Source organism: Hoplias malabaricus, chromosome Y (genome assembly GCF_029633855.1).
Source record: "Hoplias malabaricus isolate fHopMal1 chromosome Y, fHopMal1.hap1, whole genome shotgun sequence".
Classification (NCBI taxonomy): Eukaryota; Metazoa; Chordata; class Actinopteri; order Characiformes; family Erythrinidae; genus Hoplias; species Hoplias malabaricus.
The window spans coordinates 61,133,055-61,157,284 of record NC_089820.1 but is presented as its reverse complement, the minus strand read 5'-3'; the positions used below and the strand labels follow the sequence as shown (position 1 = coordinate 61,157,284).

General features: G+C 38.0%; 3 protein-coding genes across 3 annotated transcripts; 1 reads left to right on the top strand and 2 right to left on the bottom strand.

Moving 5' to 3' along the window:
* Positions 1–5,572: 5,572 nt before the first annotated feature.
* LOC136679285 (ubiquitin-conjugating enzyme E2 W) lies at positions 5,573–12,210 on the bottom strand. Its single transcript, XM_066657727.1, has 6 exons — positions 12,164–12,210; positions 10,499–10,590; positions 9,867–9,969; positions 9,612–9,767; positions 7,700–7,775; positions 5,573–7,200 (listed from the first exon to the last, which is right to left on the bottom strand). The coding sequence occupies exons 1-6, from the start codon at positions 12,176–12,178 to the stop codon at positions 7,187–7,189; spliced, it is 456 nt and encodes a 151-aa protein (XP_066513824.1). The 5' UTR covers positions 12,179–12,210; the 3' UTR covers positions 5,573–7,186.
* A 968-nt stretch (positions 12,211–13,178) lies between these two features.
* LOC136679286 (elongin-C) lies at positions 13,179–16,621 on the bottom strand. The gene is made up of 4 exons (XM_066657728.1): positions 16,514–16,621; positions 16,124–16,148; positions 14,230–14,373; positions 13,179–14,024 (listed from the first exon to the last, which is right to left on the bottom strand). Exons 2-4 carry the CDS (start codon positions 16,125–16,127, stop codon positions 13,834–13,836), a joined length of 339 nt encoding a protein of 112 aa, XP_066513825.1. The 5' UTR covers positions 16,128–16,148; positions 16,514–16,621; the 3' UTR covers positions 13,179–13,833.
* Positions 16,622–17,162: 541 nt separating this feature from the next.
* On the top strand, positions 17,163–19,360 carry LOC136679563 (transmembrane protein 70, mitochondrial-like). Its single transcript, XM_066658170.1, has 3 exons — positions 17,163–17,520; positions 17,630–17,729; positions 18,799–19,360. Exons 1-3 carry the CDS (start codon positions 17,314–17,316, stop codon positions 19,242–19,244), a joined length of 753 nt encoding a protein of 250 aa, XP_066514267.1. The 5' UTR covers positions 17,163–17,313; the 3' UTR covers positions 19,245–19,360.
* Positions 19,361–24,230: the final 4,870 nt, after the last annotated feature.

The following is a 24,230-nucleotide window of genomic DNA, read 5'->3' as shown; positions in this document are numbered from 1 at the left end:
TGACTCCCCTGAGGATTCTGGGAGTTTGAGTTCGTGTTGGATGCAGGGACAGGAACAGAGAACGGAATAATAATAATAATATCAATTCATATATCGCCGTTCACAAATCCTAGAACGCTTTACCGATGGAGGGAAAAAAATAAAATAACAAAGATAAAGAGAAGAGATGAAGAAATATATATATATATAGGCACCTGAATGAAGATACAATATTATTTTACTGCGTCATTCCTTCACACTGTGTGAAAATATCATGGTGAATTGACTAATAGAAATGCTCCAGAATTACGTATTTATTTATTATTATTATTTTACATTTACTTCCATTGAAAGTCAATGTTTTTCCCCCTTATTCTCTAAAGGTACCCTTTTTGTAGATACATGCTTTTCTTTGGACAGCGACGACATGTTAATTGTCAGATTAAGGTGTGTTTGAGAAGGAAACTAAACTGCGTTGGACACATGCCCTTCGGTGTCAGTAGTGATTTTCAGCTTTGTACATTTGAACTCATGGAAATAAAATCACTGCAGCAGCTCAGTTTCCTCTTTCCTCGCGCAGTGGGTTGCGTATTACTTTCAATATCATTTCACTTTCCTTCCGGAGCAGGAAAATGACGGAGCTACAGTGAAGATAAGATAACGAGGCTGTGTCTCAGCTCAAATTACATCTAAACCATACGAGGCCTGTTTGAGAAATGACTGCCTTTATAATATTTTATATCCTTATTGAATACATTGTTATAAATTACATTTAGAACATATTTTTAGGGCATTGTAAATCAACCTTATTAAGTCGTTAGTATGTTTTTTTTTATTTTATTTTATATATATATTTTTAATTTATTTTAAAACTTCTTGGTTTGTAACAGAATACACTTGATCTGTCACAATTAAAAGAAAGGCAATAATCAGATTAAAGAGCTTTATAAATGTATGCGTATTACCAGTATTATAAGCAAGCAAAAAATATATATTTTTTAATAATTATCAGCTTTAAAATATGGGTGATTTACAAATGCCCTAAATTTATGGTATAATTTAATAATTACTAAAATCTATTAATGCTATTAAAGATCTTTGATACCAATAATACATTGATACCAGTGTTATTATTAACTTTATTATATCCGAGAGCATTAAGCCTTTTTCATTCCCATAACACAGAAATTATAAACCTGAGAGGGTTAAAGAAGGCTTTTGGAATCTATTCAAAGCTGTGGTAATATCTCTTCCATTAAACAAGATGTCCTTTTCTACAGTTAACTGGAAACCCCTCAGCTGGGGTTAGCATCCCTTAACACCCACCAGCATACCCTGCATTCCCTTCTGATTAAAGCAGGGAGTGGATACAATCAGACGTAGTTAGTGTTTTCTTTCGTGGGCGAGGATGGGAATCCTCTCCCTGTGATGACTCAAGCAAATCAGGACAGCGGTTTACCTTTGCAACATTCCACGGACAGAGAGCATTCCACAGAACAGATGGATGATTATGAAAATAAGGGAAAACCTTTAAGGATGATGACGTTCACATTTGCTCATGTCATAAAACAAAAATCTGTTATTTCCAGACTCGGATTCCCAGACAGGAATGAAATATACTTCTGAACCACAAATCACTTTGAAAGGATAGTTTCTTTTAAAAGGAAAATGTACTCCATTTAACTGTGTCCATGGCCCTGACTTTTAAAAGTCTAACTATATATAATAGTAGATACTAATTAATGTCACCAGAAATGTTCCTAAAAAAAATAATAATAAACAAGTAAATAAAAAAGGGAGGCGGCACAGTGGTGCAGCAGGTTAGTGTCGCAGTCACACAGCTCCAGGGGCCTGGAGGTTGTGGGTTTGATTCCCGCTCCGGGTGACTGTCTGTGAGGAGTGTGGTGTGTTCTCCCTGTGTCTGCGTGGGTTTCCTCCGGGTGACTGTCTGTGAGGAGTGTGGTGTGTTCTCCCTGTGTCTGCGTGGGTTTCCTCCGGGTGACGGTCTGTGAGGAGTGTGGTGTGTTCTCTCTGTGTCTGCGTGGGTTTCCTCCAGGTGACTGTCTGTGAGGAGTGTGGTGTGTTCTACCTGTGTCTGCGTGGGTTTCCTCCAGGTGACTGTCTGTGAGGAGTGTGGTGTGTTCTCCCTGTGTCTGCGTGGGTTTCCTCCGGGTGACTGTCTGTGAGGAGTGTGGTGTGTTCTCTCTGTGTCTATGTGGGTTTCCTCCGGGTGACTGTCTGTGAGGAGTGTGGTGTGTTCTCCCTGTGTCTATGTGGGTTTCCTCCGGGTGACTGTCTGTGAGGAGTGTGCTGTGTTCTCCCTGTGTCTGCGTGGGTTTCCTCCGGGTGACTGTCTGTGAGGAGTGTGCTGTGTTCTCCCTGTGTCTATGTGGGTTTCCTCCGGGTGACTGTCTGTGAGGAGTGTGCTGTGTTCTCCCTGTGTCTGCGTGGGTTTCCTCCGGGTGACTGTCTGTGAGGAGTGTGCTGTGTTCTCCCTGTGTCTGCGTGGGTTTCCTCCGGGTGACTGTCTGTGAGGAGTGTGGTGTGTTCTCTCTGTGTCTGCGTGGGTTTCCTCCGGGTGACTGTCTGTGAGGAGTGTGGTGTGTTCTCTCTGTGTCTGTGTGGGTTTCCTCCGGGTGACTGTCTGTGAGGAGTGTGGTGTGTTCTCCCTGTGTCTGCGTGGGTTTCCTCCCACAGTCCAAAAACACACGTTGGTGGGTGGATTGGTGACTCAAAAGTGTCCATAGGTGTCAGTGTGTGAGTGAATGTGTGTGTCTGTGTCCGGATAAGGGTTACAGACAATGAATGAATGAATGAATAAAAAAGGGCCAACCTCATAACAAAGTGTTTATATTGATTTTTCAGTTGAGATTTGCTTTAATATAAACCGCTAATCTGTTGATAATCAAGCATCTGAGCTTTCCTTGTCTGAGCCAGGTGTGTTACAGCAAAGAAAACACAAAAAAATGTGCTGTTAATTAGTTTTCCACTGAAGCAAAGTGATGTAAATGGACTGTGATCATGACAAAGGCCCTTCCTATCCCAGCATTATGTAACAGAATTTTCTGCTCAAATGACACCAAACAACTAAGCGTCCCTTTACAAACTCAGAAATTAGTCTTCACAAAGGCTTTGGAACATTTACGTGAAACTTTGTTTATCCTCTGTTCCTCATTAATAAGTTTAGGGTTAAAGGTCACATAAGCAGAGTTCTACCATATTTACAAAAGAAAAGGTTTGTACTACAGTTAGTTGATCTCCCACCTGTTGAACATGCACCCAGCTGTTCAACTGTACACCTACACAATGTGGATAATCTCTTTAGAAATGCAGGAAAGGAAACTGGATATTCCGTGATAGCCTATGGTCACCATGCCCAATGCCATGCATCAGTGAAAGGAATATGGAGCCACTTAGACCTAGACTGTGGAGCATTGGAATTGTGTTCTCTGGAGTGGTGACTCTGGGATGAGATGGAGTGGTGTTTGTGATTTAGAACTGATCATACATCAGTACCTTACCTCCGTTCTAAAGGCTGAATATCATTAAATCCTCACAGTAATTTTCCAAAATCTAGTGCAAATGTTTCCTAGAAGAGTCAAGGTTGTAGAAAATTGGAACAAACATTTGATTAATACCCTTTATTTGGGGGGGAAAAGGGGCGACACGGTGGCGCAGCAGGTAGGTGTCGCAGTCACACAGCTCCAGGGGCCTGGAGGTTGTGGGTTCGATTCCCGCTCCAGGTGGTTGTCTGTGAGGAGTGTGGTGTGTTCTCTCTGTGTCTGCGTGGGTTTCCTCCGGGTGACTGTCTGTGAGGAGTGTAGTGTGTTCTCCCTGTATCTGCGTGGGTTTCCTCCGGGTGACTGTGAGGAGTGTGGTGTGTGTCCCTGTGTCTGTGTGGGTGTCCTCCGGGTGACTGTCTGTGAGGAGTGTGGTGTGTTCTCTCTGTGTCCGCGTGGGTTTCCTCCGGGTGACTGTCTGTGAGGAGTGTGGTGTGTTCTCCCTGTGTCTGCATGGGTTTCCTCCGAGTGACTGACTATGGTGTGTTCTCCCTGTGTCTGTGTGGACACAATGATTCCAGGTAGGCTCTGGACCCACTGCCTACCTGGATAAGGGTTACAGATAATGAATGAATGGGGGTAAAAGAAGAAGAAAAAATAACTTTTAGGAAGTGTCTAACAGTGCTGCTTGAATACACAGAAGTCTGATATAAGCACCAGGGCACAGATAACTACGCAGCCATTTTTTTTTTGTGAAATTACACACTTCCGATTACTAAAGGAAACCCAACTATGTCTCATAAGGCACTCATACATGAATAAATAAAAGAATTCAGGCGTATGGAGCAGATAACAATATTTTAAAAACAGTCCAGACAGTGGGATGTGGTCATATTAAAAAATGTTATCTGTATTTTCCTTCATTTAGTCACTAACTACAGGAGATAAAGGCCCAGAATTCTGAGGAACTGCTTTCTGACTAATACAACAAAAACCCACATCTGAACATTGCAATTTTTAATACTGAATCATATGTCGACAAAAAAAATTTAATAATAAAATAAAAAATCTCCAACAATCCAGACCTAAAGTATAACGGCGATAGATGAGTAACACAATGACCGTACTGCCCTCTGATGGTAAAAGTCCCCTCTGACAGGAAATACATATCCTTCCTCCCTTGCCCTGTTTAAATTCGCCATTGTTGATAATGAAAGAGCATATCACTCTGTATTAAATCATCATTTGTCTGGCAGATCACTCGTGACTGAAATATTACCAATGATTATAAATAATAATAATAATATTTATTAAAATATAATAATAATTCAAGACTAGACTAAATACAACACAGAAAAATCAGGACAATCCTTCAAGATCTGATAGACCCATCTACTACTTTAGTGCCATAGAGCCACTTTGCACTGCAATTAGACTAGTCTTATCTGTTGCTCTGCATACGTTGTAGCCTCTTTTTACCCAGAATCCCCAAATGATCACCACCTGCAGGTTGGTTTAGTTGGTTGACAATCCTCAGCACCATAATGACTGATGTGGCTGTGTTATACTGGTACAAGTGGATCAAACACAGCAGGGCTCCTGGAGTTTTTATGAACTTCAGTGTCACTGCTAGTGAGAGAAGCCCACCAAGCAAAACCATCCAGGGGTCCTGTGTCCACTGATGGAGTTCTCAAGGATGACTGCCACAAACTATGTATCAACAGACTTTACATCCACAAAGTGGACGAACATGGCAGGTGTGTCTAACAGAGTGGACAGTGAATGAAAACTCCAGTGACACTGCTGTTTCTGATCCTCTCGTACTATCAGAAAACACACTATCACACCATCACGACATGAGTGTCACTGCAGCGCTGAGCATGATTCAGCCCCAAATAATACCTGGTCTGCAGTTGTGTACACTGCTGAAGAATAGGGTGAAAAGGGGCTAACAAACACTCGGAGCAACAGATGGACCACTGAGTGTGGGGATAAATAATAAAGGAGACCGCAGTCATTTCAAAATATATTATATTTAATTAGAACATTTTGTTTAAATAATGTTAAATAACAAAAGAAAAACATAAACCATATCACACAACTTCAAATTAAATTTACTAGCCTTAAAGCCCCAGTCAGAAATCATACTTAAGAACTGCAAAAACAGAAACTTTCCAATAACAGCAACACACAGCACATACGCTTACAGCTGAACTCTCTGTCCGTAAACTCAGAGATCTTCCAGAGCGGAGTTTCAGAAGTTTCCCAAACAGGGCTTAAACGGAAGAGGGCAACTACCAGGAAAAAAAAAAAGCCTTTCCCCCTCATAGCAACATTTAATAGCATTCACCCATTAAATCTTAATCATAAGAATCATAAAGAACCTGAAGTAACAGCATTTCAAAGATCAAGTTACTGTTTATATTCTATTTCTAAAATCAACCCTCGTCTGAAAACTAGGGAAGCTCATTCCTGCAAAGTAGAGATTTTTATATCCTGTTTCCAGCACTGACTTAGTACCTCAAAATAATAACTCATTTTCTTACAATTAGTCGAAACTAATGATGCTTTTTAATGATGCAATCAGTTTTAAAATATTGACTAATTTTATCAAGGTACAGGCTTAATCTGCCAAAATAAAAGTGACTTATTCCTCAAAATACAGACCGATTAACTTCAAAATAACGATTTATCCAGCGATAAATTCATATGAACTCACGCCAGAAATGAATCTTAAATAAAAAGTCATATTTGACAGAGGTCATTTATATTTTCAGGAAACAGTATATCTTTCCAATACAGGGGATTTGTTTGAGAAACGTAGTTAATATTTTGAGTTTATAAGACTTAGAGGTCTGACTACAGAGCTGGCACAAACAGGGCTTCCATACATTACTCTGTGAGAGAGGAGTGTGTGTGTGTGTGAGACACATGCCGAATTCGTATTTTCTTTCACATTCGGATCATTGGACAGAACTGCAGTAAATAAAGGTCTACTTCCTGGAAGAGAGCTGTACTACGAAATCCTATTCAAACTCATTAAATGGAACTTTAATTAGGGTCATGGCCAAAGGAAGGTTTATATTATTATTCTACAGTGGTGACATGTTTTCTCCCTAAATTTCACAGTGCATATTTTAACGTGAGGCAAAACGGAGAACTTTCTCTTGGCTTATTACAATATTATGCTTGATCCCTTTCAGTAGTTTTACTTTTTCAGATTATTATACATTTGGACAGTCTCCCTCCCGTACCATACACATGCTTAAATGATTATTGCACAAAAGGCGTCAAACCTGGAAAGGCTTTTGAGAGAGAGAGAGAGAGAGAGAGAGAGAGAGAGAGAGAGAGAGAGAGAGAGAGAGAGAGAGAGAGAGAGAATGAGAAAGAGAACGAGAGAGAGAGAGAGAGAGAGAGAACGAGAGAGAAAGAGAACAGCGACCCAAATGTAATTAATTACACCATTAGGAAAAAAAGAATCCCTATACACTGCAACAACTTGCTTGCTTGAGAATATGGAGTTTTACATTCCTGTTGTGTTTCAGCCCGCTGAAGTGTGTGCCCCCAAAAACACGTCCTTTTCCCAAGTAGCAGGAGGTCTGTTCCTTCAGTCTAATGCCAAAGACTGAATATCAAAAAGTGCAGATGTACCATCAGTGAGTCTGTTTTTTTTTTTAAATTACAGTATACTAAAAGTCCAAGCACCACTAACATGTATCATCTGGAGAGAGAAAGAACAGAGAAGGTTAATGACAAAGAGTAAATATACAAATGTGGGTCATCCATAAAAATAATCATAGATTAAATTAAATATTTTTATTTATTTACTTAAACCAGCTTATGGCGGTTCATATGAGCTGTGTAACCTCTAGATTCTATACTTTCAGCTCATACCCCATTAGCATTTGTAATTAGAAGAGTACATTTTTTCATGATGTGAATTTGACAGTATTTTTGCAAATAACATTTATCCAAAATGTAAAATATTACAGAATGTAAACTAACAGCAAATAGAATTAATTCTGTTACTACGTAAGTAATTTAACTTTAATTCAGATTGGATTAATTCATCAGAGACAAAGAATAAAAACAAATCATAATTAAGATAGTAACTCCAGTCTTACATTGTAACGCTCTGTTTGTTTGAATCCCGTTATTGTGTGTATTCCTTCATCGTAAGCACTGCTCAAACGAATAAAAAACCTTTACACGACACTCACCGTGATACCACCACTTTGTCTTCTTTGGATTTTTGTTACATGTCCGTACATAAAAGGAGTTATCTGGTGGGCGTCGCTACAGGGAGAGAGTTAATTACAGGTCAAAGGCATATCATATCAATTTCAAACCATCAGTGTTAAATTATACTTCATTAAAATGAAAACAGAATAAGCCTGTGTGATAGAGCAATGTTATCAGACATTGGTTATGACATGTGACCGACCTTGACGCGGAAATGACAGAGTTTGTAGCATTTGGGCATTAAATGTGAGCATGGCTTACTGCACTGCTGTAACCAGTACAACTCATTCCACCCTTAACTATAACTAAACAGCTTCTGAAAACGCACTCAGAGAATTGATACCCACCAGATTTAAAGATTTACAAAGTTTAAAAAAAAAAAACAGAGAGGGAGCGGAGTGAATGAACTAGCACTAACAAGTCACTTCTAATTCACAACCAACAAACAACGAGACACAGTAGTGAATTTTTACACAAAGGTGTGCTACTCACCAATTGGGATAAATGTGCTCTGTGGAAGGAAAAAAAGTAAACCGTGGAAAAAATAAAAAATCTCCCACACCTCAGCAGGGAAAAAAAATCCAAACCGAAGTGGGAAATATACGTGAACAGCGGTGTAAAACGCGACCATGAACGTGGTTTTAAAAAATTTATCTCTAGATCTGATTAAAAAAAATTGGAATTGAGGTGAGGAAAAAAATAATTAGCACAAAGAACCCAGTGATATTGTGGGATATTGTGTGTGTGTTTTTTTATATGTATAATTAATTTTCTATATTGCCCAGGTTTAGAACAGATTCTCTGAAACATACAGGCCACTAGATGTCAGTTTAAAGGCTAAGCAGCAGCTCTATGAAAGTGTCAAACAAATAAATACAGTGGTTGAGTTCCTAACTTGTGTTTATTGAGAGTCAGAAAACATGTTATTATTATTAAACAGGTTTAAAAGACCGTTGGTCCCCCCCCCCCCCAACGGTGTTGGGAAACTCTAATAGGCGTCTTGCCTGTGACGTAGAACAAATGGCCCAAAGATCCCAAAATATCCAGAAAATGGACTAAATCTGTCCACTTTAAACGGGCACTTTGGAAAGGACCATCCGCTCACTCCGTTATCTGTAGCTCATTTCACTGGCGCTTTTCCAACAATATGGGCATGTAAGGACACCAACGAAAGGTGTTCAAGAGCCTCTGTAACATGGAGGTAAACAGGGTAAGGACACTCACTTCGCCTGTTTTAGTTGGTGTTAGTTAACGTTAGCTTGACTCGCTAAACTCGGTGGTTCAGATTATACTAGGCTACGTAGCTGCATTACGGAGGTTTATAGTGTCGGAGGAATTCGAGTTCGACTTCGATCACATTTACAAGAATAACGGTACCTCTACATTTGAGTTTAGCTTATTGCTAGGCTATTGTCATGAATAATGTTGGTTATTTAGCTAGATACTGTCATAACAGTCAGTCATAACGGTGTTTTACCGCGGCGTTGTTCGGCTGTTGTCCACCAGTGACGTCACGGTCGCGTTCGAGAATTTCCGTAGCGAGCTCGGGTTTTTCCGTCAGTTTATTAAAATTGTCAGTTTTAAAGCAAATTAAGCTGCTATTTTCATTTTAATTCATACTTATATCTGTCAGTAACTAAAATAATGTGGAATATTCATGGAGGTCCATTAAGTGGTGCTTAGCCTTTAACATCAACTTTATGATGTGAAGACATCTCCTTGGAAAAAATGACTGACTGCTCCTTCTAAGACCAGTTTTATGGTTTGTATTGTCCTTTTGTAAGACCAGAATCACTTGCCCAATCTCCAAACGAACTGTTATTAATACTGGACTACAGATGTCAATGAATTAGCAATAACTTTTATTAACAGACAAGTTACAATTCTTACTTTTTCTTTGCAGCTGGACAGCATGCTGATAATGCTAAGACAGACGGACTGGACAGAGAGCGCTGGAGACCAGTCCTCTGTTAAAATGGACAAGCAGATATGACCGTTGCTGTACACGTGTGGATGGACAGGAATATTCTCTCCAGTAAACATTACCTGTATTTAAGTGAGAGCATAGGGAAAATTAAAAATACAGAAAGAGACAGGGGTGTGGTTAAGAGGAGTTTACTCAAGTCCTCCAGTGACAACACTTACCTGAGGTGAGTCAAAGGGATAACGATTGCTGAATTTAAAAAGTAGCTGGAATTTCTCGCCTTCATAGAGTGTACCAGGGGCTCCCTCCATGTCTATAAACCACCTGCACAAAGACATGACATGGCATGGCATAATGCTTGTAAACTTACCTCTTTTTGATACTTATGTCAACTACCACGTGACTTCAATATTTGTGTTTATTAAAGGGATGTCATCATTCACATAATGATTAAAGTGTTTAAAAACACAGGCAGTAAAATATAGATTTTAATTAAATTAGCATTTCTCTAAAAGCATATGTCATATCACCAAGCTCAAATCTGTGTTTATTACTGTATTTTAACACAGTACCACCATTAACCAAGTACCTCAGGCATTCTAACCCTTCCTTAGTTTAATGTAAATCACCTGAAAGAACACGGATCTTTACCTTCATAGAGAATCAGGCTCTGTCTGTTTTAATCAAACACCAATTTTTCATTGAAGGATTATTGTAGTATGTAGTAAATGATTAAAACCCAATTTTACTGAATGTACTGGAAGTAGAAGCTGTGCTTTTACAGTGTACTATTAAAGTTAACAAGGAGCCATCTGAGATTCAGACAGTGTACTGGTAAATAATTGACACTTACTCTGTGATTGTGTTCTGCACGCTCCTCTCATTCAGTGTCATTCCCGGGGGTGGATCACTTTGCAAAGCCATCAGTTCTTTTTGTAACCTTTTCTAGAGAGTGAAACACGTGGAAAAGACAAAGACATAACTGTTACTAAGTAACTAAGGCCGCTCTAAAAGACCACGACCATTATTTAATTTACTTGGTTTTCCTGTAATAAAGAGTTAATAATTATCTTATTTTTCTTTTGTTATTTATATAATTATCACAGCATAAGGTATATTAAGTCATAGCAGTACCTATCTTGCCAAATTAATATGTTCTCTGACTCCAGTTTAAGTATGAGATAAGAGTTTCCCTATTTAAAAAAGGGGAATCCATGCTCCTTTAGTACCAAGCCCAGCATGTTGAACTTACTAAATCCTGAGAGCAGTATCCCAGTGTGGCGAGGACTTAGTACATACATATTAAAATGAATGAACCATTCCCACGCTTAAGACTTAGTAGGTCATTTACATGTTCTTTTACTTTAGCAATAATAACATCTGAATTCTCTCATTCTCACACCTTGCAGGGTCACAGGTAACTAACTTATCATCTAGAGATTCAACTCAAGTGGTCTACTATCGTAAAAGGTTACCAAGGAAACCCAAGGCTGTAATTATTATCTACTGTTGCCATGGCTCATCATTCTTAAGCCCTCTGTGTGTTAACGCTGCTCCTACGATTCATGTTCACATACAACTTGACCTCATTTACACTCATTGTACATGTTATCAGCTCCACTTACCTTTTAGGTAAAACTTGCGGTTCTAAAGTTACATGCTGTAGTCCATCTGTGCCTCTGCATACTTGGTTAGCCTCATTTCATCTTCAATTATCAGAACCCCTAGAGGACCTGCATAGCAGGTATTATTTGGTGGTGGATCAGTCCCAGTGCTGCAGTGACACTGATGTGGTGGTGGTGTTAGCTTGTTGTGCCTGTAGAACTGCATCTGACATAGCAGTGCTTTATACCCTCCTTGTTGGTGCAACATGTAGATATGAAGTCAAACATTAGCTCAGATTTTGTGGCACAGAGTGTGTTAGTCTTCCTCTAGTTATTCATTGATTGCAGGAACCTGCCCATAGGACAATGTTGGATGGACCAGCCCAAAAGTTACAGTGAGGGGTCTGAAAACTCCAGCAGCACTGCTGTGTCTGATCCACTCGGACCAGGGCAATGCACACGTATCACGACAACACCACCACGTCATTACTTAAGTTGATCCACCATCCAAATAATAAATCTGCTGTGTCGGTACTGTCAAGTGAAGAACTAGATGAAATGGTATAGCAAAGCATGCAGAGCAACATACGGCCTAAAGTCTGCAATTGAAGAACTACGACAGTCACCTATATGCTCAATGGAGCTGATGAATTAGAAAATGATCGCAGACACAATGAGGTGTTTTAATGTTTTGGCTGATCGGTGTGCAGCAGATACAGCTTACAACACAACAGCCAAACGGCCAGATCGACCTGAAAATAACAACGAATTCGAAGACGAGCGATAAATAACAACTCACGAAACGCAAGGAATATAAATCTACGTGTTGGAAAATGTAACATGTATCAAGATTAAACAGTGGTTCTTCTAGTGGCTTGGCTTTAATCGACTGTTTACCGCAGGCTCCCACTCACCTGCATGGACGCCATGTTGGACCCCCTGAACTGGACGGGCGAGTGGACGTGTGACGTCATGGCGCATTGCTCCCGTTTTTTTTCCATTTTAGACACATTTAATGCTCGCTTTTAACATGTTCTTGTCTGTTTGTGGCGTACGCACCCAGACTGTGCCACTGGTTTGTGGTCTGTTGTTTTTTCCAACTACATTTACGCCCGTAGCCATGAATAGTCTGATTAAACCACAATCATGACCCATGAAACTATACATCCCATAAACACCTGCGTTCCAGCTAAGCTTGTTTTAGGTTCTGGGTAATCCCCCACTAAACCAACAGCCTGGTCTAGTCTTGTTTGAACGTACCCTCCGGACATTGTAGTGATTTGTACTTATGTTTTAGTCTAATAAGATAATTGAGTTATTGGCTTATTGTTAAACAGTGGCGAAAAGTATCATTAATCATAGCATATATAACGTATTAGCTAACTGATTCAGTTGTGGTACGCCAATAATGCCCCGGATGAGACGGCGATATCTGATTGGTCGTCCTATGTGTTGTATTTGTGGACATTGTAGTAGGACTACAAAAGGACTATATAAAAAAAATACATGCTTTAAACAAGAATGATTTCATAAGGTATCGAAACCAACCCGGAACAAATTATTCAGTATCACTACCTGACGTCTGTAAATTTGATATGGCCTAATGTCATCATGTCCTCAAAGAAATATTCCAACATCAACTGTAAAGCATACAAGCATACTTTGAACAGTAGAGGGTGGCATTGCAGCGGGATGTTGGAACTTTTAACTCTTAAAATGTGCAGTTAACACTATATATATATATATATATATATATATATATATACCCCCCCCCCCAGACACCTTTACCTTGTAATGAGTTTTTTCAGTGGATGTGTATTCCTTTATCTTGGTTTACAGATTTTTATATTGATCAATAAAATCATATCTTCCTCTTAACATAATCTCTCTGTAAAGAAAAGTTAATCCACATGATCGCATAGAGTTGGTATAGTTTTATTTGATGTCTGTAGGATGACCAACAGTACCAACAGGTGAGAAACATTAATTGGTTGTGTATTGGTTTTAAGGGTGGCATTCATTAATATCTAATGCATAAACAAAAAGTTAAAAAGAACAAATATGCAAAGCTAACTTCTTCCTACCATAATTTATGCTTAACCCCAGTAATTTATACTGAAACACGAAACTCTCCACTGGTTTTACTTAAGAACGAAGTTTGATAAGCAGTTATTATTTATAATATCCAAGTTATTACATACACTAATAATCTAATTTGATTAGAAGTGCATATTATAAAACAGTGGACAATAAAGAAAAAAATCTGGTAGTATTTTAATAGCTTTATATTGGGAAATGTGTAAATGTACCAAATGTATCATGAGGTCATTACAGCAAGTGGATACAAGAAGATAATGGTATGATATCCTTATAACTGTCACCTGAAAATGTTTCATGAATAGACTAATACTGTGGAAAAACATACTTGTAGTGAGTATGTAGATTTAAAAAAAAAAAAAAAAAAAAGATAATAATGAATGCTATTTTAATTTTCACATTTCTCTCTCATTACAAAAAAAAAAGGCAAGCAACGTCAGGAAGCAAAATAAATACATTTCAAAAGATGTTCATGTGCATGCATGTTTTAACAATCCAAGAAGTTTGCAGCCATCAGAAGTTCCAGGGCTATCTCTGGAGCAATAGGGAATTCTGGGATTTCTGTGGAGCTGTTGGTGTAACGAACTTTGTAAGTGAAATACATGCAGACTTTAGAGAGGACATGAGAGGGGATTTCTCTGAAATTGACTTCATTTGTTTCATTTTCAGCAAACTGACCTGTATAAACAACAAATAAAAACAGATGGTTTAACATTCATACATTCACTGCACACAGCTAGAATTAATTAGTATTATTCTGCCTTTTCCAACATTTTGTGAGAAAACTCCTATTCTCATTTTTTATAACAATATTCAATACAAATATGAATACATAACCTTATAACTGTGTGTAAATATTATTATTTTTTTAAACATTACTGACCAGGACCACTTAGCATGGCTTTAATTGTTCCTGAAGTCAAAGCATGTTCTCTCTTCACAATGAATTCATGGCCATCAGATGAGATCAGCTTCACATACATTGCATCTGGCCCTTCACAGCCACCATATGTTTTCTCTTCACAGTCTGAGGAAAATTCAATAAAATGTCAAATTCAAGAACATAAAGGGCATACTTTATTTAGTGCAAACAATAGAAAACAATTTAACAAAACAGTAAACAACAAGTCTTGTGGTAGACAATAAAGTGTACAAAAATGACTCTTTTTTCAGTCCTAGGGCCTTATTCCTCAAAGCAGGATTTCTCAGTTTATTCAGATAAATAAAGCTTTAGCGGCAATGGCCTAATGGTTAGAGAAGCAGCTTTAGGATTAAATAGTCACTAGTTAAATCCCCTGGACAGTCAGGAAGAAGAAGAAGAAGAAGAAAAATAAAACAGGTGGGGAATGAAGGAACTTAGCAGCACAGGAGTATTCTCCTTCCTCAAACTTCAAAGTGCCCTTGAGTGAGGTATCTAAACCTAAACTACAGAAATTGCCGCTCGTTGCTGCCTGTGTGTGCATTTGTGTCTAACACAGGGTTAAATAAACGAATTCATGTTCCATAACCACTTTTTACAATGCAGTGTCACAGTGGATACAGAGCACATCCAGGACCACTGGGCGCAGGGCACGAACACACCCTCGGCAGGGTGCCAGTCCACCACACAAGTAGCCTTCCGCCCACACCTATGGACCCTTCTGCACAACAACTCCTTTGATCAACGGCCAAAGGGTTTGTGAAGCCTTTAAATTTTCTGCACAAAATTGACAAAAATATCGGACTTGATGGTGGCAAGCAGTCCTCGTCCAGATGCAGCAAAACAGGCCCAAACTATGATACTAGCACTGCCATGTTCCATAGATGGAATGAGCCACAAATATCTATTTGTCTTATCCTTCCACAAAACACGGATCCAAAAGCCTTCTGGCTTATCAATGTGATCTGCAGGTGGACAGCAATGTTATTTACAAGACAGCAGCAGTTTTCTCTTTGCAACCCTGCCATGTACACCACCTTTTTCAGTGTTTACAGAAGGGTGGACTGATGAACATTAAGGCAATATGTGAAAGACCTTTAGTTGCTTAGAAGTTGCCATGGTTCCTTTGTGACCTTGTGGACACTTGGCGCCACACTTTGCTCTTAGCGTGGTCATTGCTAGTCCCACTCATGGGGAGGGTAATAATGGTTTGAATTTCCTCAATTTGTACACAATTTTTCTGCCTCGATTAGTGAATTCCAATCTTGAGAGATAGTTTTGAAATCTTTTCCAGCCTGATGAGCAACAACAACTGTTCTTCTGAGGTCCTCAAGTCATGGTACACTTCCACAAACATGTGCTGTGAAAATCAGAACTGAAATATTCCTGCTTTTGATTTGTTCCTCTTTGTTTTTGGTTTTGGACGTGTGTGAAGATTTGATGAAGTTTTCAAACTTTCAGTCACAACTAATTCCACCTGCATTCTAAAAATATTGACCCACTTTATTAACAAAATTCTCTTAATGCATAAAAAGGGCACTAAAATGTTATTTACTAAAACCTTCAAAACGTATAAAGACAAAACCGTTAAATTGTAATTTTATGTTCAAAATAAGTTCTTATTTGTCTTAGTGAGTGTTTATTTAGAGACTATAAGCCATTACTGGACATAGGAAAACAATTTTTGAAGAACATGACCCATAAATCCAAGACTTTCTTTTCAGCTGGAAATCGTCTCAAACCAGTCTCGGACGTGTCAGGGCCGTTAAAACATAATCAGGCTCGGAGTATTTGAACTCGTGTCTAAATTATTAATAAATACCAGCAGTGAAGACAGTCTTACGAAGAAAATTCTTACCCATCTTTCAGCTGTTTCTATTTCTCTGGAAAATATGGGGAAAAGAGAATCAATTACTGATCAAGGCGATTAAATATAGGATTTAGCTAAACAGAACGAGACTTAAAGCGACATAGAATATATAAATGGGGCAAACGGTTATATACAAGTCTGTTACGTGTGATTTTATACGTTTAAATATATTTAGTTCCCTGACGTTCTGTGTAAGGCGCTGTTCGCTTCAACAGCTTCTAGCTCAAAGGAACTAAACAGGAAAAACTCTGTAAAAATACGTCTCAAGACAGTAATAAAACATTTTAATCTACATTATACAACATTATTAGAGTCTACGTTATCTACATTTACAGTGTTTTCATAAAAACTGAGAGTTAAATAAAGAAAAATACCAACCCTGGAACAAACGTCGATTGAGCAAAATCACCAACTGCTCAATGATCAAAATAAAAGTCCTCAAAGGTGGGACTTTTAAACAACACTGTATGAGAAAAGAAATCCGTATGTGCAATATTTATATTCAATTATGTATGTGTAATAATGGATAAGGCATTTTCAGAGATGTTGTGATACAAAAGACATAAATATAAAAACCCTATTGTAGCTATATATTTTTTTATGTTACATTTTCATATTAAATATATCCTCTGCAATTGATCTACTATCCTCCACATCATTAGTTAATTGTGCTCAAGGGAGTTTCATATTCATAAATCAAATTATTAAAATGAATTAACAAAAAATAATTAATTATATTGTATTTAATTTTATTAATCCATTTTTAATATAAATAGTAACATTACTTACCATCTTTTATAATACAAATGTAAAAGTTGGTAATTAGGATTATTATTATTTAAAGGCATAATGAATTAAAAAAACATTATATCCAAATATCAATTCATGTCATTAAAAATTAAAAGTCCTAACGGAAAAACGATTAAATAAATAAACAAACAAATACATAAATAAAAATAAATGTAGGTCTTTTAAGTTGTCTGTGTATATTTTGAGCGTCGTAAGTATTGTAGTTTTTTTTCTTTAATAAATACTTTTATTTTTCTGCACTATCCTCCACACTATTGGAGGCGCCCTTTCTAAACGGTGCTGTTTTTTTGTTTTTCTTCTGCTCCGGATTCATACTGTGCTCCTTCAGATCACATTTGCAGGCTTTTAGCAAGAAAACAACCACAGAAATGTACCAGATCAGTGCGTTATTAGGTTTTAGATACATCTCGAGAAACCCACAACAAATACTGAGGCCTGTGCACTGCAGGAGTATTCACTTGTTTAAAGAAACTCAGCAAAAAAATGTTAAACGTCCTGTCACCTATTCTCCACATTTTCGCAAGGATTATTTCATTAATTCAGTCAGGAGGACCATTTTAAATGCTGAAGCGAAGGTAAATATTTCAATCCTAATTTACTGCTTGTAAATGTGATTTTGATAAATACTATCGCAGCAAACGTTCAGAGGGCTGCTGTTAATTGGAGACATTCTTGTCTTGACAGGTTCAGTCATACATATCCGGACGGTGTATTTCATCCCAGCCGGTCAGCTCAGAGAACGGGGTCCTGATCTACTCTGGGAATCTGGGCAAAGCAGTGCTTGGTACCTTTAACTTTTTATGCTTTTTTTTTCCAAATCTACACAGTGGAAAGTTTCAAAGAATAGTAAGAATCCCACTGTGGTTATCACAGAGACCCATCTCTCTTCTAATCTTTGCTCAACAAAATTCATTATCTCTAACAAATTTTTCAAATGTCCTTCAAATTCATTCAGCATGTGTGATTCAACCCCCAGTCCTCCATATCTTGCTTGCAGCTTGAAATGTCGAATCTTGAAATGTTGACAGGATTTTAAGAAGTAGCAACCATTGTTTTCTACATTTCTATCTTTTGAACACTGCGATTTAAAAGCAGAAATGCTCAGCAATGCCTTTAAAGGCTTATTTAATACATGATACTTTTCTAGCTTATAAACAACCCCACACAGACATGGTTACAAAGTTAAACACTTATCAAAATGTTGGAATTCACAGCACTAATATTTCAGAATGGGGGTCAAATTGCCAGAGTAATGGAGCTATAAGTAATATTTTAGTATGACTTGGAGTAGGGTTTATGATCCAGAACTAATCATCTAGCATCAGTACCTGACCTCAATAATGCTATTGTGGCTGAGGTACCATCAGGTACTCAATAAACATCTCTCAGTATCTAGTGTAAGGCCTCCAAAGAATAGACCAAAGTGTTATTGAAGCAAAAGAGACACTTTTTTTTTATCAATCCCCTCATTTTACAAGAAATGCTGAATGACGTGTGGAGTACTTCCACAAAACAGGATTTCTCAGTTAACTCAAGCCTCAAGTCAAAAGTGTCCAACATGAAAAGAGCTGAGGGATATTCCTATTAGACAGTCTTCAGATCTGGGCTCACGTTACCAACTAGCTAACTCATCTGTCCTGCTCTGTGTAATAACCTCGAGGTGCATGTTTGGCCATTTTATGTTTTGACACAACATTTTTAAGAATATATTGAAAAGATTGTTATCATTGCAAAGTAATTGTTGCTTGAAAAAAAGTAGTAACTAATAAATTACAATTAATTATGACCAGCACTATTCTAATAAACAATTAAGTCTTGAAAAAATAATAAAATGCCTATGTATTCCTTTGCAGGAGTGAAGTTTTTCTCCTACTCCACCAGCATGTTCAGCTTGTGTGTGATGCCGTACGTTCTGACGCAGACAGGGCTCGGAGTGAGCAGTCTCGCTGCGAAGGTGGCATTCTGTGGGTTTATTGGATTCTTCACCTTTCTGACTCCAGTCCTCCTCCATGTGATTACCAAGGGCTACGTAGTGCGCTTGTATCACAAGAAAGACACGGACATGTACACGGCTATCACTTACAACATCTTTCTTGCAGAGAAGAAGACTGTGTTCCACCAGAGCGACGTTACAATCCCAGACGTTAGCAAGATGTTCACTAGTTTCTACGCCAAGAAACGCTCCTTGCTCGTGAACCCGATGATGTTCGCCTTACCTCATGACTACAATCACCTCATGGGCTATGATCAGCCATTCTCCTTCGATCTTGACGATATAAATAAGCCTGAGAAAAAATAATTGTTTTTTATCTGCATAACACTTCATATTCACATGTAAAGAGAGACTAATGAACCTATTACTTTATTTTGAATGTAGGCTGAGTCATAGCAGCTGATACATTCACCATGTAAACATACACTGTAATTTATTTGGAAGGGTTTGTAAATAAATCTGTTTATTTGCATTATGAGCTCTGCACTGACCCTTGACTAAAGGCCTGCTGGTTCATTTTGTCTGTTCCACAAGCAACCCCAGGACTGTGGAGCTCTGTGGCATTAACCCACCTCTTGCAGCAGTGGCATAGCAGGTAGTGTCGCAGTCACACAGCTCCAGGGACCTGGAGGTTGTGGGTTCAATACCTGCTCCGGGAGACTGTCTGTGAGGAGTGTGGTGTGTTCTCTCTGTGTCTGCGTGGGTTTCCTCCGGGTGACTGTCTGTGAGGAGTGTGGTGTGTTCTCCCTGTGTCTGCGTGGGTTTCCTCCGGGTGACTGTCTGTGAGGAGTGTGGTGTGTTCTCTCTGTGTCTGCGTGGGTTTCCTCCGGGTGCTCCGGTTTCCTCCCACGCTCCAAAAACACACGTTGGTAGGTGGATTGGTGACTCAAAAGTGTCCATAGGTGTGAGTGTGGCCCTGTGAAGGACTGGCGCCCCCTCCAGGGTGTATTCCTGCCTTGCGCCCAATGATTCCAGGTAGGTTCTGGACCCACCGCAACCCTGAACTGGATAAGGGTTACAGATAATGAGTGAATGAATGAATGAATAGCCTTTACAAAGGACCCTTCAAAAAAATAATTTTAGGGCCTCACAATACACCCACAACTTTTTATTTCTATGTAATTTACATAAATATATTAATAGACATGTTAAAATACAAACTAATGTGCAAGATTAACCATTCTTATATCAAAATCTGAGTCCTATGATAATTAAATATTTAAAAAGTTATGTTAATGTTCACTGTAAATGGGCAATGTTTACGTATCTGAGCGATAAATATATTTATACCTGATAGTAATTTAATCTTTAAACTAAGATATACATCACATTTGTATGAACACATTAATATGACTTTAATTACTGACACATAACACAAATTCAGGACTCAAGCTCTACTTCAGCTTCATAAGTACACATTCATAATCTACTATTTGTGAAGAACTATTAAATAGTACTTATTAACCCTTACTCTAAACCCAACATCAAAACATGTCTTCACCTTCAAAGTTAATGATTTACATTGCCTGGACCAGGTAGTTAACCCCACAGTGAAGACAGGTCTCGTTATAACACACACACACACACACACACATAAAATCTAACGTTTCAAGATATACTGCAGTCATTTGTATATTCTGTCACCACAACCCACAATGAACTGATTTGATCTTTTTAACATTTAAAATGTAACTACAACCCCTAGCTTCAGTTTAGATCTATAGTTGAAAAATGGAGACACCATTTAGAGGAATGTTGTAGATAGGAGTCTGCTTCATTGTTTGTTGCCGTTATAATAGTTAAATGCCCATATGGAAAGGAGACAGATGAATCATGGGGCGATGCGGTGAGAACTGACATGATCATTTTCATTGTATTTATTAAAAAAAAGAGAGACTTTTATTTTGAAAAGTGACAATATTAAGCTATTAATGAATACATATATCTAAGGTTGTAGTTTCGTTTTAAAAAGGGGCGGCCAGTCATTCTCTCCAACAATTTTTCTTCACATTATAAAACACAAATTGTACTGACCCCTCAATAGCCCGGCTGTATCAGAGATTCACATTTCATCATTAATAATAAAATGCAATCATAATTATTATATTAGCAAATGAATCAATCAGAAATAAATTCTCCCAGTGTTTCACTCATGAACATAGTAATTAAGGACTTTATTTAATTGATGAGACTACAGTGCAAGGAATACCTCTATTAAATCTGTTCGCTTTAATCAAGACTATCTTTATAAATAAATATATAACACAATCTCATATAGACTTATTGCAAGAGGAACTGCACTGATTTTGTCAGCAGTGGAGATCAGACCAAAATGAAGAAGTGAAGAAAGAAGGGAAAGACGGTAAGCTTGGATTGTTACTCTTGATGATCATCATCATCACTGTCTACTAATGGGAAAGCATGGAAATGTATTTCATGGGCTGGGACAGAATTGGCTGATGAAGAACCAGCCAGAACCCATGAACATTGTGGAGTGAGAATTTAAACAGAAGATGGACAATTTTGTACTTTGTTTGTGTTGTTAACAACCTAATAAAACTATAAATGCCAGCTTTCTGATATGTGAAAGAACAGCTCTGCACAATTTAGTGTTTGCACAGCTCTGACTCACTCGTCCCATTCAGTATGCGCTCATTCACTAGTTGAGTCATGAGAAATAGAGCAGATAAAACACCAAAGTGTGCAGATACTCCTCGTATATTCAGGACATAACACATCAGTAAAGTCTTCAAAAGGCTTCTCTTTGCTCATCATGTGTTTAGTGAAGGTAATGTTTCAGTCCTTTCGTACATGGAAGGCTGCTTCATTTTTGTTCAAAAGTGTACATTCATTTTTAAACACCCCCTCCAGTGGAAATCAAGTGCTTCCCCTTGTTAACATGTCTGTCTGCTGTTGTTTATACACTAGAAGACCTGAAAGAGTCATAGTTTGTAGATACATAGTGCAAGTTTCTATCTGGCATTCATCATTTATTCATTCTTTGAATAAATCAGTCAATTAAAGCCAAATCTTCTTGGTTGTAAATACAGGCCTTGAACATAATTTATAGGCAAGGCAAGGCAAAGTAATTAATCGAGTACCTTTCACACAAGAGCAATTCGAAGTGCTTTACAGAAAAAAAACGGTTAAATTAAAAGCAAGAATAAAAATCATAAAGTCCATTAAAACAATTAAAATAATGCAATAAAAGGAAATACATAAAAAAGAGTAAAACAATTTAAAATGATGATTTTGGCTGATCAGTATATATAGACTTGTATTCATCATGCACACAAATAATAGATATAGCCCCTATTATGTAACAATGTTGAAAGTGCAGGCAACAACCTGTGCACATTCAAAGAACACATCCAAAGAATATTTAATTTAATTTGGGGGGGGGTCTTATTTGCTTCAGTGTAACAAAACCATTCATGAATAATTTACAATATGTATGAAGACATACTGTACAGCTGAGGGTCCTTAAATTTAATAGAGATTTACTACATGGAAAGGCTTTAAATAATTGTTTTTCTATCGTCCAAAAAAGTGATCTATGTAAGTGAGAGCAGATGAGAACAGTGTCCGCCATTTGGGAGTGCTATAGGACAGCTAGTCATTTGGCCGTTGTTTTTTTTTATTATTATTATTATTTTTAACCGAGAAAGCCCTGATATGCTAGTTTTCAATATGAAATTAAAGCTTAATCATCTTAGACAGCCTAAAATACTTTCCCTAACATTTATTCACTGTAAACACCGAAGCACCGTTCATGAATGAGCCATTTGTAACGCTTAAATAAAGTTTTAAAATAATGTTTCTATGCTAACTAAGAAAACATGAACGTGTCTTTAGCATTAGCAAACACACAAAATCTGTTAAACTAGCGTTTATGCTATTGACTTGCATTTAGGTAAATCTGATAATTCATTAAAAGGAGATTCTTTATGCAAATATGTATTTGAAATATATTATGGCAACATTAATCAAAGCTACTTTTGCAAATAGTTGATTAAATCAGGTAAACTTCAAACAGTAGGTTTTATTCATTTATTTTTCAGATACTTTGAAATTGGTTCTATCCCAAACAGCAAACATATATCAGTCCACTGAAATAAAAAGGCTGGCACACCACTGACTGCTGGTCCACCATCGGACCCCTCAGATTACTGCCCTGTACCGGATAGAACTCATTTATAATCTCACACAGATTTTACATTCACAGAGACTTTTATTCTGGAAAACACACTAATACAAATATTAGCAACAACTGTGAGAGATATAATAATGAGTGTAAGACTGATATAAAATGATTATGTTAAAAATGTTGACACTGTGCTGGATTAAAATTATTTACTAATTTTATTTATAAAGAATAACAAAAGAATGTAAATTGGACTGTGGATGGAAAAGTGCTAAAATGTGGCATTTTGTATAAAATTCTGTTTAATCACCAGCAGTTCTCCCAGCAAACACTGTGCAAAAATCTAGTGGACCTCCAACTTTGTCCTCAGTGGGTCAACAGTGGTCCGCCATCTCCTTGCTCCCAGGGATGTGGTAAAAAGGAGTGATGTATACATAGAATTAATTCATTCATTCATTCACCTTCTGTGAATCTTGATCAGTGTTACAGAGGGCCCAGAGCCTACTCGGAGTCAGTGGACACAAAGTAGGACCCACCTTGTTGACAGTAGATCATACAGCATCTCACACACCTGTCACACCCCACGACCCTGGAGCTATGTTGCAGTGACACTACCTCTAGTGTAACCCTGCTGCTTTGCCTTGAGTTATTCATTCAGATACATATTATGGTTCTTCACGAACGGAATATTTTGCATCAATGATTGTTTCACTTTCCTACCTCTGAAGTTGTGTTGATGTGGTTTGATTTGGTTCAAGTAAAATCAAAACAGCTCTTTCACTGGTAACACAGCACAAACTCTGTGTATTTTTGTAAATCTGAATGAGGTCAGCTGAATGCAGTGAAGCCTCCTCTAGGCTTTAAGCTGCTCAGAGGGAAAATAATGATCCAAAGAGATATTGCAGCTCCAGCGCCTTTAACAGGGGGATGGTGGATAAAGAGGGGGCGTGGCCAAGGCCGCGCTCTGACGTCAGCAGTCCGGTGTGTCTCTCCAGGCTTTGGGCTCCTCTTTTCTCTCCCTCGCTGGGAAGGCGAGCAGGAGGGAGGGAGAAAGAGAGAGAGAGAGAGAGAGAGAGAGAGAGAGAGAGAAAACAGTGAACGAAGAAACATTAAAAATTGCAACAGCAGGAGAGAAAAAGATAACATAA

What these genes read in the sequence shown, in the direction of transcription:
- LOC136679285 (XM_066657727.1), bottom strand. An exon ending in GTGCAGAACACAATCACAGA is followed by an intron (nt 9,970 to 10,498) that starts GTAAGTGTCAAT and finishes GTCTTTGTGCAG; the next exon opens with GTGGTTTATAGACATGGAGG. An exon ending in TGTCCAGCTGCAAAGAAAAA is followed by an intron (nt 7,776 to 9,611) that starts GTAAGAATTGTA and finishes CTCTCCCTGTAG; the next exon opens with CGACGCCCACCAGATAACTC.
- LOC136679563 (XM_066658170.1), top strand. Translation starts at nt 17,314, where the DNA reads ATGTACCAGATCAGTGCGTTATTAGGTTTTAGATACATCTCGAGAAAC. An exon ending in TTTTAAATGCTGAAGCGAAG is followed by an intron (nt 17,521 to 17,629) that starts GTAAATATTTCA and finishes TTGTCTTGACAG; the next exon opens with GTTCAGTCATACATATCCGG. An exon ending in TCTGGGCAAAGCAGTGCTTG is followed by an intron (nt 17,730 to 18,798) that starts GTACCTTTAACT and finishes ATTCCTTTGCAG; the next exon opens with GAGTGAAGTTTTTCTCCTAC.
- LOC136679286 (XM_066657728.1), bottom strand. An exon ending in AGCCATGCTAAGTGGTCCTG is followed by an intron (nt 14,025 to 14,229) that starts GTCAGTAATGTT and finishes TTGTTTATACAG; the next exon opens with GTCAGTTTGCTGAAAATGAA.